Genomic DNA, 18,805 nt, shown 5'->3' on the forward strand with positions numbered 1-18,805 from the left:
ACATGGACGCACACACGATAAAGTCAGAGGCCGATCACTCATGTCTCCGTAGTAGGTGCAGTAAAGAAGTCTGGGCATGTCTCCCTCACTGCTGTGTTTCAGGCGGGATGCTGCATTCAGGTGCGCTCAGAAACGTGAGGGATGAGACACGTGACCTTTACAACGCTTCTTCCGTCACGCGTAAAGAAATGTGCAAGATGTCTGCTTTATGGCAGATTTTGGCCACTAAAATAAGAGTAGGCATGATATCAATTCCACTACAGGGGGGACTTGATGTTCTCTGCAATTAGGTGGGAAAAAAACGTACCTAATCTATCGGTATCGAAATCGGCAATCGGCAATAAACAAAATCAAACACTTACAATAATAATCACATTCCACCATGAATGCTCGGACATCATGAACCCATAGGACAACACTCGTCATTGACAGCAATTGTAAGAATGGAAAGCAATCCCAGAATAGTGAGAAGTATGGGAGCAGAAATCACGTGTGTTGAAATAAATGGGTTACTTCAGGAGCTGATGGGATATAAAATGTAATCTAAAATGATTCTACCCAATGTTACCCTGATGAAAAGGTCTGTAACAGACTTTTGTTGGTCTTGTAATCCATACAATACCCAATACATTTTAAAGAGTGGTGACGTATTGGTAAAACATTTCAAATGAAAAAGTTGACTCTGATTATTGTTTTGTGACAAGAAATAATAGCTCTTTACAATCATTCATGTTGATTTAATTGATGATTTACCCTAAGTGATCTCAACCTGGGGTGAAGAAATGGATGCCTCCATGAAAGGGAAAATAATGTGGTTTATATAACTCTAAAACTTTTGCATGCAATAAACACACCACACACACCTGAAATCAAACACTTGATAGACAAGTCAGGACTAGAAGAGCCTTCATAAAGATGATGAAATCTGCCATCCCCAAGGTTTAGATTTACTGGAAAACAGACTCTGTCTAACACAAATATAAACACAGAAATGCAGGGGCGGAGAGTCCCTCCTCCTGCAGAGTGTGGGCGGAGTAAAACTGTTATGGGAAAACTTGCTCCCCATGTGCCTGGAATTTCCTCCCCACTTCTTTTCAGCCATGCTGGGGAAGAGGTTTTTGTGTTTCCCAGGCAAGTCTGTTGTGCTGCTGTTGGTTTGTGTCTGCACCTGGCTGACAGCCCAGACCCAGGGAGCTCTGGTCGTTTCCCGCAGTGGTGCTCTGGCAGAGGTATGTACAAGAAACCGAAATGTAAACAAATGTCTGCTTTGTTATTTTCTACAGTGAGCTGACACCTTATTAGTGACCGTTCACTGTTTATAAAAGCCTGTTTATGCAGTTGTAAGAGTTTCTTTCCATTCAAATTTTCCATGATGCGATTTTTTCTGCACGACTGGTTGCAGCAACAATGATTTCTCTGATAAGGAATAAAAGGAGATCCGTTCAAAGGGCAGAAATACCAAGGCTGTGCAGAAAAACAGAAGCGGGCAAGACAAATGTCGATTAAATAGATGCCCCAGCAGCGGCATCATCTCTGGAAACAACAAAGCATTGACAGCTGACAGGAAACATCCCACCAACCTGTTACGCAAGACCTTAAACAAGACCATACATGACAGGGCAATGTATGTTCAATATGTTATATTGTGGCCAAATTGTTACACAGATAGTCAGTGATAATATTAATAAAGTGAATTCCTGGATATTAAATGTTATCCTAACATTTTCTGTAGTGGTCCCTTAAAAATGTGTTTCCCAAGTGTACTGAAGTAGATTATAAAACCCAGATGGGCGTGGACAATAGTTTGCAGGACATAGTAGTTTGTCAAACTTACTTACTGTCACTTTGAAGCTGTTTCTCTTTCACCCAGGAGATCACTCGGTCCCCTGCGAATCCAAAACACAAAGTTGGCATATTATTGTTGTCCAAACTATGACTGTTTCCCAAACCTAGCAAAGTATTTTTGGTGCCTAAACCTAAAATACAACAAAAATGTTCAGAATCAGAATCAGAAATACTTTATTAATCCTATGGGGGAAAATCAGGCGTTACAGTTCTCTGACACAGACAAGCATAGAGAAATATATAGCATAATAGAAGTGAGAAAAAACATCAAATATGTGCATTATATTTACAAAAGAATAAAAGATAAAGGCAAAAAGTCAAAGACATAAGAGTTATTTACAAATGAACCGTGTAATAAGTATTATATCAACATATTGCACAGTTGAATTACTGCACAATTATCCAGCTTATGTACATTAAGATTTCAGTTCAGTTCAAGTGGTGTCTGTGTGTCTGACACTCAGAGGGAGGAGTTGTAGAGTCTGATGGCCACAGGCAGGAATGACTTCCTGTGGTGTTCTGTGGTGCATCTTGGGGGAATGAGTCTGAATGTGCTCCTGTGCTTAACCAGCACATCATGGGAGACATTGTCCAAGATAACCCATCATTTGGACAGCATCCTCCTGTCTGACACAACCGTCATAGAGTCCAGCTCCAGCCCCTACAACATCACTGGCCTTGCGGATCAGTTTGTTCAGTCAGTTGGCGTCAGCTGCCCTCAGCCTGCTGCCCCAGCACACAACGGCAAACAGGAAAGCACTAGCCACCACAGACTCGTAGAACATCCTCATCATCGTCCTGCAGATGATAAGGACCTCAGCCTCCTCAGGAAGTAGAGGCGGCTCAGGCCTTTCTGGTAGACGGCTTCAGTGTTCTGGCACAGTCCAGTATATTATCCAAGTTAACCCCCAAGTACTTGTAGTCCTCCACAATGTCCACTCTGACCCCCTAGATGGAAACAGGGGTCACCATTGCCTTTGCCCTCCTCAGATCCACAATCAGTTATTTTGTCTTTTCCATGTTGAGCTGGAGATGGTTCTGCTCACACCATGTGACAAAGTTTACCAACACACTCCTGTATTCAGCCTCCTCACCGTTGCACTTAGTTTAAGTCAAAGCACAAAATCTACTTATTTGCGCTTGAAGAAATATCATGATTTGGTTTAATATAACAATCTACAGTGCTACTACACTGTTTTCAGAATACAGACCCTCCCCCATGTGAATGAATTTTAGTTGTTGGAAATAATACATCCACCTAATTGGTGCATCCACCTCTCGCCCAATGACAGCTGGGATTGGCTCTAGATTGCCCCCCAGGTGAAATGCCATGTTTTAAGGGAGTCTGTTTGATTTAGTGGGAGCTAATTGTATAAGGATCTTTTCTTATGTATAGTCATCTGAAAGTAATAATCAATGTGTTTTAATAACATTACAATCAGCCTTTTACAGAGGCAGCAGATCCACATCCTCCACAGAGGACATGGATTCTCCAAAATGCTTGAAAGGCATGGAGGGTTGAGGGGAGCAGTTATCACTTGGTTGTACATAACCACACAGCTAGATGCCTCTTAATCCTACACGCAGGTCCTCTAAAGTTAGAACCTCTAATATTTGCATTCAAATAAATATTGTTACGGCTGTATGTTTCCCTGTTCTGTTTGTCCCTTTTCCCTTTCTGTTGTCTCAACCACTGCAGGGGAATCTGATTGGTAATGAGGTGCACCTGGCCTTGGATCAGTATTTAAGACACCAGCACGAACATCAGAGCAGAGGCTTCTGGAGTGGGGACTGCGGTGGTGCTGCCTCTCAGCAGGGATTTTGTGTTGTTGTGATTTGATAGATTTTCAGTTGACTTCAGTTACCGTTTTTGTTCTTTGAGTGTCCTTAAATAACTTCCATGTTTTTGAGTGTTTTAAGGTGTTTCACATGGTTATTTCTGGGTCAGATTGTGGATAGTTGTAAGCCCCATAGGGCCACCTGAGGGAAGGGCGTAAATGTTAATCTGTTAAGTCACTATCTTTTGTCTGACCTATCACAATCGTGATTGAGCCACTGGACCATGTGGCCATTTTCAGTTTTCCCTCATGGTGAATTTTAGGTATTTTCCTATCTCTGTGAATTCTTTGCCAATGATGTCCTGAGATGCAACATTTAGCTTTGACACACAAAAGGATGGTTATTCTGCAATCCATTGAGGGGTCTGAGTAGAGAGATCTAATTGACTAGATGAGAGGTTCTGAGGTGCTGCAGTTGGATCCTTTAGCAAGTGATAAATCCACCAACCACAATAGCTTTGAAAGTTGCAACTGAATGTTGGTGCCTATTCATTGTTAGAGAGCTTTGGCAGCCAATAGGGAAACTCAAACATTCGACGGACCAATGGTGTAACTACATCCCTCGCTTAGTCTCTCAGTTAGGACTTAGTCACCTGTTTATAGTGCTGACCCCAGCTTTTTCTGCAGTCCAACAAAAGAGCAAAAGCGCAAGATGTATGTCAGAACTATTTTTCAGTCTTTTGAGAGTCCAAGGCAGATCTAATCCAGTCAATCCAGTCCACTTGCGTGTCCAGATTTTTTTGAATGGCCAGGCGGAAGTGAGGACTTATGCAAGGGTTGCAAGGAATGTGCAGTCTAACACATCAACACAGGCAAACAGATCTTAATAGCATTGATTTACAATCTCTGAGTCCACTACTCATGTCTACTTTAATTTTCTACCATTATAGGATCTTACAGGGTTTCACATACCTGTGTTTACATTTTAAATGTAAAAAGATAATTATACCTACCAATCACAACATAACAAATAATCATAATGCCACTCAATAAGACTCAATGTCACCTAAAAGCAAAAGTCTGTTAACTCGTAAACAATTGCTCCCAACAAGATCCACCTATGACTGGGCATATAGCCAATAAAGTTGAGGATAATGGGATGGACCTGTAGAGGCCATCTGTTCCCAGGGGTGGCTGTCCTCCCCCAGGCCACTCCTTTGATACATCCCTGTGTCTGAACAAGTCTAAGCAAAGTCTCCAGAAGCAAACTGCAATTAAAGATTGAAGTCGTCCACATCTCAAAAAACTTTTTGACTACAGTCCCCTGTGCACTGTGCATCAACAGTTAGTTTGCAGGTTCTTTGCTTATTAAAATGGGTCTTGTAAAGTCTTTCTTGTCATCTGTGTAAGGCTGTACATAATTTTTTTTGTCGCAAGAGGGCCAGTGCTTCCCTCGGTTTCTTCGCCCAAATTGGTACATGTGAATTTTTGCACAAAGACTAATATTGTGCGAGTAGCAGTTGATTTCCAGGTGAAATAACCAGTTTTTCCAGATAATATAAAGCCCAGTTAATCGCTCCAGTTTGTCCTCCACCAAACCCTGCCCACTGCTGCCTGTTTATTCCTGCCAGCTTTTTTGTTGTGTGACCTTTACATCCAATCGTCTTTTCCTTTCTCTGCCTTAAGTCGTCTGTCCGGTTCCACATCTTGCTTTCCCAACATGTCACTTTAACGCTTACTCAATAGTCTTTAAAAACTTGCTCTAAAAGGCATTTTGTGAAACTTGGATGTTGCTTAGATACTTTAAATTGTAAATATTCATACATGTCTTTCCAATACTGCCTATCTCAATAATCATGACGTTAAATGTATATTGTTTTCCAGGAGACCAAAGAAGCCATGGGCACCAGGTCAATAAAGGTATTCAGTTTGAATAACTTTACTCATAAACAAAAGTAAAAACTTTTTTTTTTACTTGTTTCTCCATAGCATTTTTTATATGTCCCTAATTTCTATTGTAACCCTGCTAGAAAACTCAAAAGGACCGTTTTAACTGTATATATAAGCTGCATATTTTTCTCTTTCTTTTGTTTCACAGAAAAGAAGCACAAACTCTGCAAACGTAAGGAACATTTTATGTTGATATAAAAATCTCAATATAGGTATGACTAATTGTGTAAATGAATTGTGAAACCTGAAATCAAAAATGTAATAAACAGGGGCCATGGTCATGAGGACTGGTAGCTTCTATCTCACAATAGTGCCATTGTTACTGTTTGCAAAATGAAGTCCACATTTTCTATAAAACCTCATTGGTTCCAGATGCCACTGGCTCTGCTCTTCTCTTCCTGGTGTCCTCAGGCATGAATTTATTTTCTCCTTGCGTTACCAGAGATGATAAACAGGAAGTAGGAACTGGAAGTGATTTGTCCATCTGTATTTTATTCCTTTCTGCATTTACCAACATGACAGCCACTAAACGTTTCATCTCAATTTCTTGACCTTTTTCATTCAGGACATCAACCATATTTACATTGGGCCTTTTTACCTCTGACGTCACGCGCAGGGTGGGAAGCTCAAATGATGTGCATGTAAGAGTACTTTGTTAAGTACGCTATTCACACTACTTCACACTCAAACGGCCATAAACGTATTCCAGTCCGGGGCTTGTGTTTCCACCCACACCATCCAGTCCGCGGCCATCACCAGAGTGACAAACTATTTTTCAGCAGTAGTAGTAGAAGACGACAGGTTAGCTAACATTTTCAACTGGTAATTCTGTGCAGCTAACGTTAGCGGTTGGTCTTGCCTGTTAATGTTTCTTTAAATTAGTTGTCGAGTCCTTGGATAATGACAGCCGAAAGGCATAACTTGCACTGTGATGTTGCTCCCAATTTCCACCCAGTAAAAGCATTTTTTTCACCACAGGCCATGGCAACCATAGACTGTTGATGGCAACATTGAGTTGTGGTGTTGTGAGACTTGAAGTGTCGTAACGTGTGCAAGCAGGTGCATGGTATTATCAGAGACTGTCAGACGGACGGATTAGAAATGAGACACCAGATGTTATTGAGCATATTTGGTATTATATCGTCTTCATTTTAAAATTGTAATCCTGCTAGTAATCCCTATTTTTAATTAATCCTTATTTTTAATAAATCTGTAAACTAATTACCCCTTTTTTCCTGTAAATGTAGCTACTAGCTACTATTAGGTTTGATGGTGTTATATGATTCCTAGCTAAAGTAATGTTAACTAAGAATTTATTTCCTCGCCAACATAAGCTACGATGTGGTTGAAATCAAATATTACCTGTTCTCTAATAGTAGATAATGGATTATCAAATATGTAGTTTTACCTGGAAATATGGCTATATTTCCCTCCGCATTGTCACTGTGAGTTGTTTTTCCAGTTACTGATCAATCTGCAAGCATTGAAATGATTTTTTGTCAGATACTCTTCATTTATCCCACCTACAACTTAAAATTCAGTAACACAACATTATAACACAGTTTCACTTCCTGCCCTGAGTGTGACTTCAGAGGAAAATGGCCACGATGTGAATATAGTGAGTTCCTCTTTTATAAATACATTTTATTTCAAAATGCCGATTTTTTATAAATTTGGCAAGAATTGTCAATATTAACACCAGCATTGATGCGTTTCATCACAGTACAGGAAAATAATTTAGATTACAGCTCAAAAAACATGTTTAAGTGTGCAGTTACGCTTTAATTTGCCGTAAAGGACAGGATGGTGACAAACTGTTATGATAAATATGATGTAAAAGCCATAAAGAAGCCATATAACTCAACAAGATTGCCAAATCTACACTCTGTGCATCCTTTTAGATGGTGGAGGTGTACAGTGTGACGGTGCACTGCACTGTGACGTATCGTTTCGCTCACACCGTCATGACCTCTAAGGCTCTGAACAAAGCAAACAGCTCCCAGGAAATCCTCTTTGAAGTGGAGCTGCCCAAGACGGCCTTCATCAGCAACTTCAGCATGTCAGTCAAAACATAGTACTTTTGACAGTAAGCGTGCACCATGTCTTTCTCTATCTTTAATAAATCTTGTGCCTCACAGGGAAATTGAAGGTCAGGTGTATGTCGGGGAAGTTAAGGAGAAAGAGAAAGCCAAGAAAGAGTACGAGAAGGCTGTTTCCTCTGGACAAACTGCTGGACTGGTCAAGTATGTTGCACTGAAACAGTTTAAACTTGTAGTAGTGTAAACTTCACCTCTAAGTAATACATGTCCATTGTCGCAGGGCTTCTGGAAGAAAGATGGAGAAGTTTTCAGTGTCTGTCAACGTTGCAGCCAAAAGCAGTGTGACTTTCACTCTGACCCACGAGGAGCTCCTAAAAAGGAAACTGGGCCACTATGAGATTCTAACCAGAGTTAAAGCCAATCAGCCGGTGCAGGAGTTTCAGGTTGAACACACTCTGCTCTTTTATTTCTCTTAGTAGTGACATACCGATCAGCAGACGGTGGGGAATCTAGTTCAACAGATTTCATCATTGATACTACACTTGACATGCCTTAGTTATCATCTGTGTGTGCCTCTATGTCTTTGTGGAGACAGATTGTGGCAGACATCTTTGAGCCCCAGGGTATCGCCTTTATTGAACCCACTGCAACTTTCCTCACCAACGATCTGCTCTCCCTCGTGGAGAAAACCGTCACAGACACAAAGGTCTGGACAGATTGCTGTCCTTCTGTATAAAGATTTCATGAAGCATTAATGGTGTCCACTAATGTCAATTGATTCGAATGTCTTTGTCCCTCAGGCACACATCTCTTTCTCGCCAACACTGGAGCAGCAGAAGAAATGTCCAGAATGTGAAGGCACCATTATTGATGGAGATTTCATTATCAAATATGATGTGAAACGAGAAAAGGGCCTGGGCCAAGTTCAGGTCAGCGGCCAACAAAGACTCACTTATATTTCGTGAAGCACAATATCATCACCTGCAGGAGCTCTGCCTCTTTTTTTTTTAGCATTAGCATTGCCTTAGCTGTTTGAGGGTGTGCGTAGCTGTGCCATAGAGCTGTATGCATATTAGTCTAAATTAAATGCTGTATTTCCCTTCAGATTGTGAACGGGTACTTTGTTCACTTTTTTGCTCCACCTGACCTGCCCAGAGTCCCGAAGAACGTGGTGTTTGTAATTGACAGGAGCGGATCAATGCACGGAAGAAAGATGGAACAGGTGAGAGACGTTGTGTGTAGGAAAGCTTCACACTGAGCCCATCATTTAGGCACAGCTTTATTTGTGAATTCTTTAATTTTTGCAGACCCGGGATGCATTGGCCGCCATACTGAAAGATCTCCATGAGGAGGACCATTTTGCTCTTATCCAGTTTGATGATAAAATTATCACCTGGAAGGACTCTCTTACCAAAGCATCGAAGGGAAATGTGTCCAAAGCCATAGCTTACGTCAAGAAGATAAAGGACAGTGGAGGTTAGAGAAAAAACAATAGTGTCATCTATGAAGCCAATGGTTTTTTGCACTTCCTTATTCAGATGAATCAAAGAAAACACTTACATAGGACTGGTGTTAGCTCAATACTTGGAGGACTGAAAAGAAAGTGAAAAACAAAATTAGACTACTCCATTTAGGAGCACATTGAGGAATCATTAAGAAATGTTCATGTTAATGTGCTCAATGTGTCACTGCCTCTTAGCCACCAACATCAATGGCGCTGTACTGAGGGCAGTTACAATGCTGGTGAAAGAAAGAGCAGAGAACAACCTTCCAGAGAGGAGTACGGATATGATTATTCTACTGACTGATGGGATGCCAAACCACGGTGAGCTCGCTCTATTTTGAAGATTATAACATTTTATTTGACTGTCAATGCAGAGGTCTTCATGAGTAGATCAAGTACAGGTTAAAATAACACTTAGAAGAAGCTAATACAGTGTGATAGGTTGACTATACGAAAGGTTGACAAGCTCTTGGAAAAATGTAAAAGTAGCCTACGATAAGTAACTGTTCCGTTGAAAGTGCAAGGCTTTGTCCCTATAAATACATGTATACCTGCATGTTGTGTTTGAAGGAGAGTCTAACCCCCAGAGGATCCAGGCGAATGTGCTCTCTGCTATTGAGGGGAGGATGTCTGTATTCTGTCTTGGATTCGGAAATGATGTGGATTATTCCTTCCTGGATGTGATGAGCAAACAAAACAAGGGACTGGCCCGCAGAATTTTTGAGGGTTCAGATGCATCACTTCAACTTCAGGTAAAAAAAAAACTGACACAGGAAAGATACTGCCCACACAATTGTTTTTTGTGAACACCTACAAGGACATTTGGAAAACATGATTTGGACTTTGGACTTTTTTCCAGGGTTTCTATGAGGAGGTGGCCAGTCCTTTACTCTTAGATGTGGACCTGCGATATCCTGACAACGCAGTGGAATTCTTGACCAAAAACCAATACAGCCAATTTTTTAACGGCTCAGAGATTGTAGTTACCGGTCGGGTGACAGACAACAACCTGGATAACTTATTTGTGGAAGTGTTCGCCAAGGGGGTGAGAAAAGGACAGCAATATGTGAACTGAAACATGATTCAGAATATATTAAGTCATGTTGGACAAAGACAGTAATGCACTTGTACTTATATGAGACTCCTGCAAATAGTTCCTGCAAATGAAAACTGAACTTAGGTTGATTGTCGTAGGTTTTTATTTTATCAATAGGGCCTCATTGGTCCAATCCTCGTCCATGTCTAAAAAATCTTGAAACCCTAAAAAAGGGATTGCTGTTAAGATTAAGTCCCCAAAGGATGAATGCTAGACTTAAGTGATCCCCTTACTTTGTATTATTAGGTCAGATTTTTTGTTTTTCAGAGACTTTTATGTTTTTGTAACAATAACAAGGAAAGCTTATGACATTTCCCTCAGCCACAGCTGTACATTACACCAGTGGTTCTCAACTTGGGGGTCACAACCCCCAAGGGGGCCCCCCGAGATAATTTAGTGGGTCGCCAGATGGTTCTGGAGAAAAAATAAAATAACATATTTTATATAAAATAACACATTTTAGACTAGGGTATGAGTTTTTACATTGCATTACCTTGGGCAGTGATATAATTTGTAAATTTATCATTTATAAAAGATTTTATTTAGTGTATTCGTGACAGTCACTGGGCCCTATTTACATAGTGCACAGTGCACGGTCTAAAGCGCATGGCGCTATGTGATTTAGGACGTGTCTGACCCACTTTTGCTAAGCGGCGCACAATCTGGGAGCAAAGTGAGGCACAGGGTACAAAGAGGTTGGTTATTCATCTTTGTGTTTGGTAGTTACCAGTCGTGTCTCTAAAAGGTTGAGAACCACTGCATTATATTATAAAATGAAAACACAATCGTAACCAGACCTGCTAGTGTAGCTGTAGACTATAGTCTCATAATTAACATACACTATTAACTTCCTCTCCTGTCTGAAATGTCTGTCATTGTATCTCTCCTCTTTCTCCAGCCTGAAGAGGATTTCTTGGTTCAGGGAAAGGCCAATGTGGTAAACTTCGACGTGATCTACCCAGAACAAGACTACATTTTTGGAGATTTCTCAGAGCGTCTGTGGGCTTACCTCACCATCCAGCAGCTACTGGAGAACAGGTGCATTCATGACCTCTGTCAAACTTTATTTGTACCTACACCGAGTTTCTCTGTGACCTGGGATGGACGTAATCAAACATAATTTTTAAGGGTAAACACCATGTCCATTATATGTTATTATTTAACGACTAAATAATGTCCTCTTTCTTATTTGTCTCGCAGTGACATTGGTACTCAGCAGGAGAAAGACAATGCCACAGCAAAGGCCCTGGACATGGCCCTGCGGTACAGCTTTGTCACCCCTCTCACCTCCATGGTGGTCACCAAGCCTGAAACTGAGGACGGACCAGACAGCCCGCTCATCGCTGATAAACTGACTGAGGGTAATGCAAACGGTCATGTATTTTAAGGAAGCAGCTTTATTTTTATCATTATTTATAAGAGTAGAAAGAAAATATGATCTGCTAATAGTAGTAAAGCAGAATATAAACTGCTGAATCAGCAGAACTAACTAACTTTGTATTTTGTTTTTTGTTGCCCTGCTTCACAGACCAGCGACAGAAAGCAGAGAGACACAAAGGTAAGGCAATCTCATTTACCTAAATGATATGATCTACTTTTTAAGTCTGTTTTTGAGCTAAACAACTTCACGGATGCTTTTATTATTTTTGATAACAGGCTCTTCAAACCTGCGTAATCAAAAGTAAGGCAATCTCTTTTACCTAAAGAATATGATCTACTTTTTAAGTTTGTTTTTAGGCGAAACAACTTCACGGACGCTTTTATTATTTTTGATAACAGGCTCAGGCTCTCCAGACCAGTATCCAGTCCCAGATCAAGTGGTAAGCTTTTTATACAACAGGAGTTCATCTTTCTTCTACTACTTTTACCGTAATGGTCTTTGTTGTAAAAGTTTTATTCTGTGCATAAATGACAAACAATTTAAAAGATTTATTCTTTTCATTACTTTTGATCCTCGGCTTGTGGTTCCAGTTCACATGGTGAGCTTACATGCAGCAGTATTTTAACTATTGCGTCATATGAACACATCAATGCTTTAATTGGGCCGGCCGGGGCTCAGTGGTAGAGTCGGTCATCTCTCAATCGGAAGGTTGGGGGTTTGATTCCTGACTGCTGCAGTAACATGTCAAAGCTGTCCTTGGGCAAGATACTGAAACCCAAATTGCTCCCGTGGCATGGCCATCGGGTATGAATGCATAGATCTGATTGGAAATTGGTCATTGCTATCAGTGTGCGAATGAGTGTGTGAATGGATGAATGTGATATGTATTGTTAAAGCAGCTTTGAGTGGTCGGAAGACTACAAAAAGCGCTATATAAGTACAGTCTATTTATCATTTACTATTGGACCTGTCACCTTCACTTAATTATTCCATTAGAAGTTTTTATTGCTGAACAAAAGTCTAGACCTCTGAAATCTCTTTTCATGCAGCAGAAGTTTAATAAATACATAATAATATTCTATTATACTTTTCTGGTTCACTTCATATTAAATCTTCTATTAAAGTTTTTATTGATGCATGAAAAACTACACATGTTAAACTGCTTAACAGATTTATGCTTTCATTGTTTTTGATAACAGGTCCTTTGAGCCGTGGTGCAAGTTCCCGTCTCCAATCAGATGGTAAGGTTTTTAAAATGCAATTGTTTAACTATTACATAATGTGTTTTTTATGGTCATTAGCCTATATTTGATAGGAGAGCTGAAAAAAGAGGGAAAACATTGGGAGGAGAGAGAGGGGATGACATAGAGCAAGGAGGAAAGGGCTGGGGTCGAGGCTGGGGCCGCTGCTGCGAGGACTGTGGCCTTTGTGCATGGGGCGTACGCTATACCAACTGAGCTTAAACAGCGCTGAAAATCGGACAGAATTTCAATGTATTTGCGCCTTTATTGTTTCTGTCACTTTAATTTAAATTCTTTTAAAAGTTTTTGTTGGTATAGAATACTGAATCTTTTGCCTGTCCTGCCAGTGGAGAAGGTTTAATACAGTGCCCTCCAGGCTGCTCTCAAATAAAGAAAAGCTATGTAGCTGCCTGTTGGGTGCCTTTTCAGTTTATGGTTGATATACACTTCCCTTCAGGATGGCCTTCTAGTGGGAAAAAAGGATATCCCTCTGGTGTAGAAAAGATAATAAACTGTCCTCCAGTGTGCCTTTCTGACTTGATACTTTAATGTTGCTTGTGCAGTGGATGGAGATCCTCATTTCATGATTGAGCTACCAGACAGAGATGAAGCTCTGTGCTTCAACATCAACGACAAACCAGGAACCATTTTCAACCTGGTCAGAGACCCAGTATCAGGTCAGCCTTGAGTCTCCCTCACACAGATATTCTGAAAATGAACTACAAAAAACTGAAATCTGCCTTTTTTTTTAGGTTTTGTAGTGAATGGCCAAATTATTGGCAAGAAGACAGTCGTTCCAGGTGGAAACAACAACACCTACTTTGGACGTTTTGGTATCATCCATCAGAAGCTGGGGGTGAGGCTGGAGGTGAGCACTCAGGAGATCTCAGTGGTCCATGATGGCAAGCAGGTCAAGCTGCTGTGGTCTGATACGACCTCTATCAAAGAAACTGAGTGAGTAAAGCTGCATGATTTTTAAGTTTTGTTTATCACATAATAAAGTGCATGTTGTTAACACTCAAAACAAGGATATACTGTATTGTTAAACCTTGAAAACAGCACCTCCAATTTTTTTTATGAATAAATAACATTTGCAAGTAAATAACTGAACAAATAAAAAAAATAAGTAATGAAATAATCACTTCTGCCATCTTGCTGTCAGCTATTAGTTACAACATTTTTGTTTCTCCTCCAGTATGGACCTCAGGTTGACGAAGAACTCCTGCCTGACAGTGACGCTGAGGCACTCGGTTAAATTTATGATCATTAGACACACAAAGGTTTGGAAGAGACGCCACGACCAGCAAGACTACCTGGGCTTCTACACCCTGGACAGCCACCATTTGTCTGCTTCAGTTAACGGTCTGCTAGGTAAAGAGCTGCAAAAAAATTTCATATGGCAAGGCATGATTGTGTCGCTATTTTATGTTCACCAATTTGTGGATGATTCCAAAGATATGAAGTAAGGTGCTTTTTTTCCAGGTCAGTTCTACCATGGGGTTGAATATGAGATGACAGACATGCATCAAGATGAGCTCCATGAGAAGTTAGGTGCCACCATGTATGTGAAGGGCCAAACACTCAACGTGACCAGGTGCACAAAACACGTGAACACAGACATAATGCACAGACGGAACATACATAATGCTTGAGAGCTAAAAGAGCATTTCCTCATTGTTGTTATCTCTTCCACAGACACTGGCAGAAGGACTTCAGCAGGGATTTGAAGAATGGGGAAAGCGTTTCCTGCTGGTTTGTAAACAGTGATGGAGCAGGCCTCATCGATGGAAGAGCCTCAGACTACATCGTGTCATGGCTTTTTAAGACTGCTTTTTGAATCTTGAAAATTCAAAATCAAAGGGGCATTGCACAGGGTCCACGTCATTGTGGTGTGAGTGTTGTGTGGTGAGAGATACCAGATTATTGTCATCATTAAGAAATTGAAATACTTATTAGCATTTAGCAGCCTCACACATTATTTACAACTCATGATCTGACACTAAATATGACAATGTTAACCACAATGTTTGCTGTTTGTGAGAGCTACAATACAAGATAAAGTATATTTTGTAAAAGACAGATTTATTGATGTTCCAGACTTAGTTCTTTACACATTTTTGCTGTAAAACACTTTTTCTTCTCGGTAGTGCAGGGATGACACAGTGTTTACTGTAATCTAACAGTGAGTGCAAAACCTGGTAATATGTCATGGCGCAGTATGCAACTTCCTGCCATTATTTTTATGACAATATGTTTCATTGTAGATTACATTACATATTATCAGAGGCTATATCAAAGTGCCTAATGTAAACATTTAGTGTATCTGCTCTTGACTGTGGTTGTGAAGTAAAGTTAGAACTATGCTAAATGTGCTTCACGGCATCAATGCAAAACTCTAACTTTTTTTGCATCTGTCACTAACACATTAAAGAGTAACTTTTCTGCAGATTTATTCACTAATGATGGTCTCCAAAACTAAATTTTTGCTTTGATTGAACAAAAATATCACCACTTACTACATTTTCATGATTTGCACTTTATGAATTGTCCTTTTGTCATATTAAAGCAATATCACAAGTGTTTTTACATGATTGTATATCAGATTTTTCTGTGTGCGTGTGGTTTCATTTTTAAGAGACCCATTAACTTGTCATAACAGGAAAAGATTAACAGTAACTTTTTGGCATATATCGACTGTGACCGAGGTGTTCACTCCAAAAATGCGGACACCTCTCATATACCCAGCCACATACTGTACCTTCTCGACTCTCACTCGGACTGGCCAAATTGCAAAGAGAAAATAACTTATCAACCCATTTGTTTGGGTGTGGGTGTGCTTATTGTGCTTTTATTTAAAATTTGCACATTGACTAAAAACAATTATAAAGATTCAAAGCTGAAACCAGAGCAGCTATTTAAATTCTAAGACATGTTTTCATGCTAGAGGAATTTAAATGAAAAAATGAATGAAAATGTAATGTCTACATTTCGATAAATATTTTTGCCATTGTTCCGGTGTGTAAATACAAATACAATTTATTTTCCCATAAATAATGATGGAAATTGACAGATTTCTCTTCTTGGAGCTGGTGACCAGCAGAGGGCCTAAGCACTGTAGGTAAGGCTGAGTTTGTAGCTAGTCCACTGTGAAAACATCCACTCTAGAGATGGGATGCTAGGATGTTTGAGTAGCACAAGTACAGCTGGCACATTATTTCACATTATTTCAGCCACATCATCAATGTTCACAAGAGAATGAGCTGGTACTTTTTGGGCAAGGGATGAAGCAGTATGTTAATTTTAGCAGACTGTGGGGGCCTTAAGCAGCTCCTTCAGCAGCAGACTGCTACACCCACCCTGCAAGAAGGAGCACTACTGCAGGTCATTCCCCACGTCTGCAGTCAGACTTTATAACATCAGCATTACAACCACTATGTGATCTCAATTTTCTCTGTCAGAATCCCACATCAATCACTACCTTTATAGATGTATATTTCTATAAGGACGTGTATGTAATGTATTATTTTGCAGTGCAATTATTTTTTGACATATATAAGTAAAAAGATGTAAATAATGTATATTATAACTGTTGAGCTGTTGTAACAACTTAATTCTCTTATCTTATCTTATTTTATCTTATCTTATCTTAAATGCTGAGCTTTAACTGTAGTGGAAGATGTTTTTATTGCTATTAATTATCCTGCTGTAGGCCTGTATTTTTACAGTTATTTGGTGCGACTTTTTAACTTCCTCATTGGATTTTCTTTTAAATGCAGTGCTTGTTTATTGTTTTATGGCCAAAGGGGGCAGCAGTGAGCTCCCTACGGCTTGTTAACGCCGACATGTAAAGAAGATGACGCGCAGGAGGGCATGAGTTGCTAAGCGACAATAAGTTTGTGCTTTCAAACAGCGTGAAGACTAAAAGGATACTAAGTGTGGAGTTTGACAGATCTCCCTTTGGTAAACTCTCTCCTCTGCAGTAAAAACAGCATGAAATGATAAGATACTCAATTTATCCCGAACTTAACCAGCCTAGCTAACGTTTCCCCTGCACAAGCTAGCTAATGTTTTTTAATGTTACGTTAACGTATCTATGCCAACATTATGTATGTGTTTCAGCACCATATGAGTGTTTTAATGGGACAGTGAAATGTTTCTTGGCAGGTCATCACACATTGAACCGCACCTGAGGAGAGACGTCCAAAGACAGGTGACACGAGACTGACCCAGTACAGATGTAACAACGGGCTTCTTCGTCAAACGAGTGGACGGAAGTATGTCTCGTTTTTTTATGTGCTACAGATGTGTTAATCAAGGCTACACTACATATAGTATTATACAGCACCCACCCATGGTACAGCCGCACAGGTGATTTCACTTGACTGGCTGATTAGGCTCTAGTCCACTCAAGTGTCCCAGTAACCTTTAAAGGTGTGTCAGCAGGCAAAATGCCAGGACTCTGAAGCAGAAGTAGCTTAATGGAGTTTAACCATTATTATGTTTCATTTTCTTCACTTGTGAAAATGCCTATTGACATGAAACAAGGACAACATGGACAATTTACAGTAGTTTTCATGAGTCAGAATTATTTTGATCCTCTTTCAGAATTCAGTGTCTCATTTTAACTATTTCCATTGACGTACGTGAATTCCATTGGCACATGTAGCGGTGTGTGTTTGTATTTCTCATTGTGGAAAGCTTTATCATTGAGTAGTGGAAGCATTAACTTCTCTTTTGGAGAAATTTGGAGAGGAAGTTTAGTCTGCTCATATTATTAACAGTTTCTTTTCATCCCTCTTATGTACTACTTATTTGAATATAAGTGAGATTTTGCATACATGGTTTGTTATGTGTTGAACTTGCTATACAGTGAGTCTTAAGTGTGTGTGTGTGTGTGTGTGTGTGTGAGAGAGAGAGAGAGAGAGAGAGAGAGAGAGTGCGTCTTGTACTGTAACAGCTCCCCAGCTCTTATTACATGGCTGTGCGGTGTGTGTACTAATAGAACCAGGGCAAGTGTGTTGACCCCAGTCATGTCGGAAGTTCAGGAGTTGAGAGGGATTTTCTAAAGGGGATCTTTGCAGAAGTGTCTGTCCGTGTGTGTCTGTTTCTTTGTATGTGTGTGTATGTGTGTGTTTGTGTAAGCTTTGCTGATTAACACCAGATGTGCAGGACTCAGGGTGTCGGCAATAGCTTGAGAGGGCCCCACTGTACTCCATTCGGCCCTTGTTGCAGAAATTGCTAAAGCGACTTCTTCACACATGGCTGACATTAATATCTTCGCTGTTCATCCCCCAAATCCCCCAAAGGTTAGAAACATCAGGTCAGACTGAGCGCTAGGATGGTTTGATGAGTAGGATGTGAAGCAAAGGCTGTAGATAAGCTGCTGCTCCACCAGAGGGCGAGAGAGAGCTGTGAAACATCTGTAGTGTCTCTAAACTCAGGTCCCATAGCCAGGTTTCACTGCTCCGGGTTCATATTGTTTCCAAGGATCATTCTGGTTTTTCAGTTGATATTGTAAAGGAACATTTTGTTTCTGTTTTGTAGTACTGTGTTGGAATTTTAAACATTATTAATTTACTTTGACAGATCTACATAAAAATACCTCATATTTTGGTCTAGAGTGACAGAAGGTAGGATGATTATTTTTTTCTAATTTGATTAATGTTTTTTTTTTTTTAATTAGCCATGTATCCTTTATTTTCTAAAATGTCAGAAAACAGAAAAAAAAAGGTCAATCAAAAGTTCCCAGAGCCATTACTTTGCCAAACAGTAAGTAACCAAAGGCGCTCAGAGAAAGAGAAAAATAGTAACAAATCCCCACATCTAAGAAGGTAGAATTGTTACTTTTTTTTGGCATGACAGATTAATACTGCAGATTAGTTTCAGTTTTTTTCTGAGTTAAAAAGTAGAATCTCAAAATAACATCGCTTTTTGAAATGTCCCATTGTAACTTTTCTTTAAGACTTGAACA

At 40.0% G+C, this 18,805-nt stretch overlaps 1 protein-coding gene across 1 annotated transcript; it reads left to right on the forward strand.

The window, feature by feature from the left end:
• Positions 1-1,153: 1,153 nt before the first annotated feature.
• On the forward strand, positions 1,154-15,420 carry LOC138606329 (inter-alpha-trypsin inhibitor heavy chain H3-like). Its single transcript, XM_069678795.1, has 24 exons — positions 1,154-1,229; positions 5,508-5,543; positions 5,722-5,745; positions 7,475-7,632; positions 7,712-7,816; positions 7,893-8,055; positions 8,208-8,318; positions 8,413-8,541; positions 8,718-8,834; positions 8,920-9,088; positions 9,312-9,437; positions 9,687-9,868; positions 9,976-10,161; positions 11,111-11,250; positions 11,413-11,573; positions 11,741-11,770; positions 11,869-11,893; positions 11,992-12,032; positions 12,793-12,834; positions 13,398-13,511; positions 13,587-13,788; positions 14,030-14,205; positions 14,317-14,428; positions 14,530-15,420. Exons 2-24 carry the CDS (start codon positions 5,523-5,525, stop codon positions 14,669-14,671), a joined length of 2,676 nt encoding a protein of 891 aa, XP_069534896.1. The 5' UTR covers positions 1,154-1,229; positions 5,508-5,522; the 3' UTR covers positions 14,672-15,420.
• Positions 15,421-18,805: the final 3,385 nt, after the last annotated feature.

The sequence above is a fragment of the Semicossyphus pulcher genome, unplaced genomic scaffold, assembly GCF_022749685.1.
Source record: "Semicossyphus pulcher isolate SPU_LCO1_2020_fin unplaced genomic scaffold, fSemPul1.0.p SCAF_3, whole genome shotgun sequence".
NCBI lineage: Eukaryota > Metazoa > Chordata > Actinopteri > Labriformes > Labridae > Semicossyphus > Semicossyphus pulcher.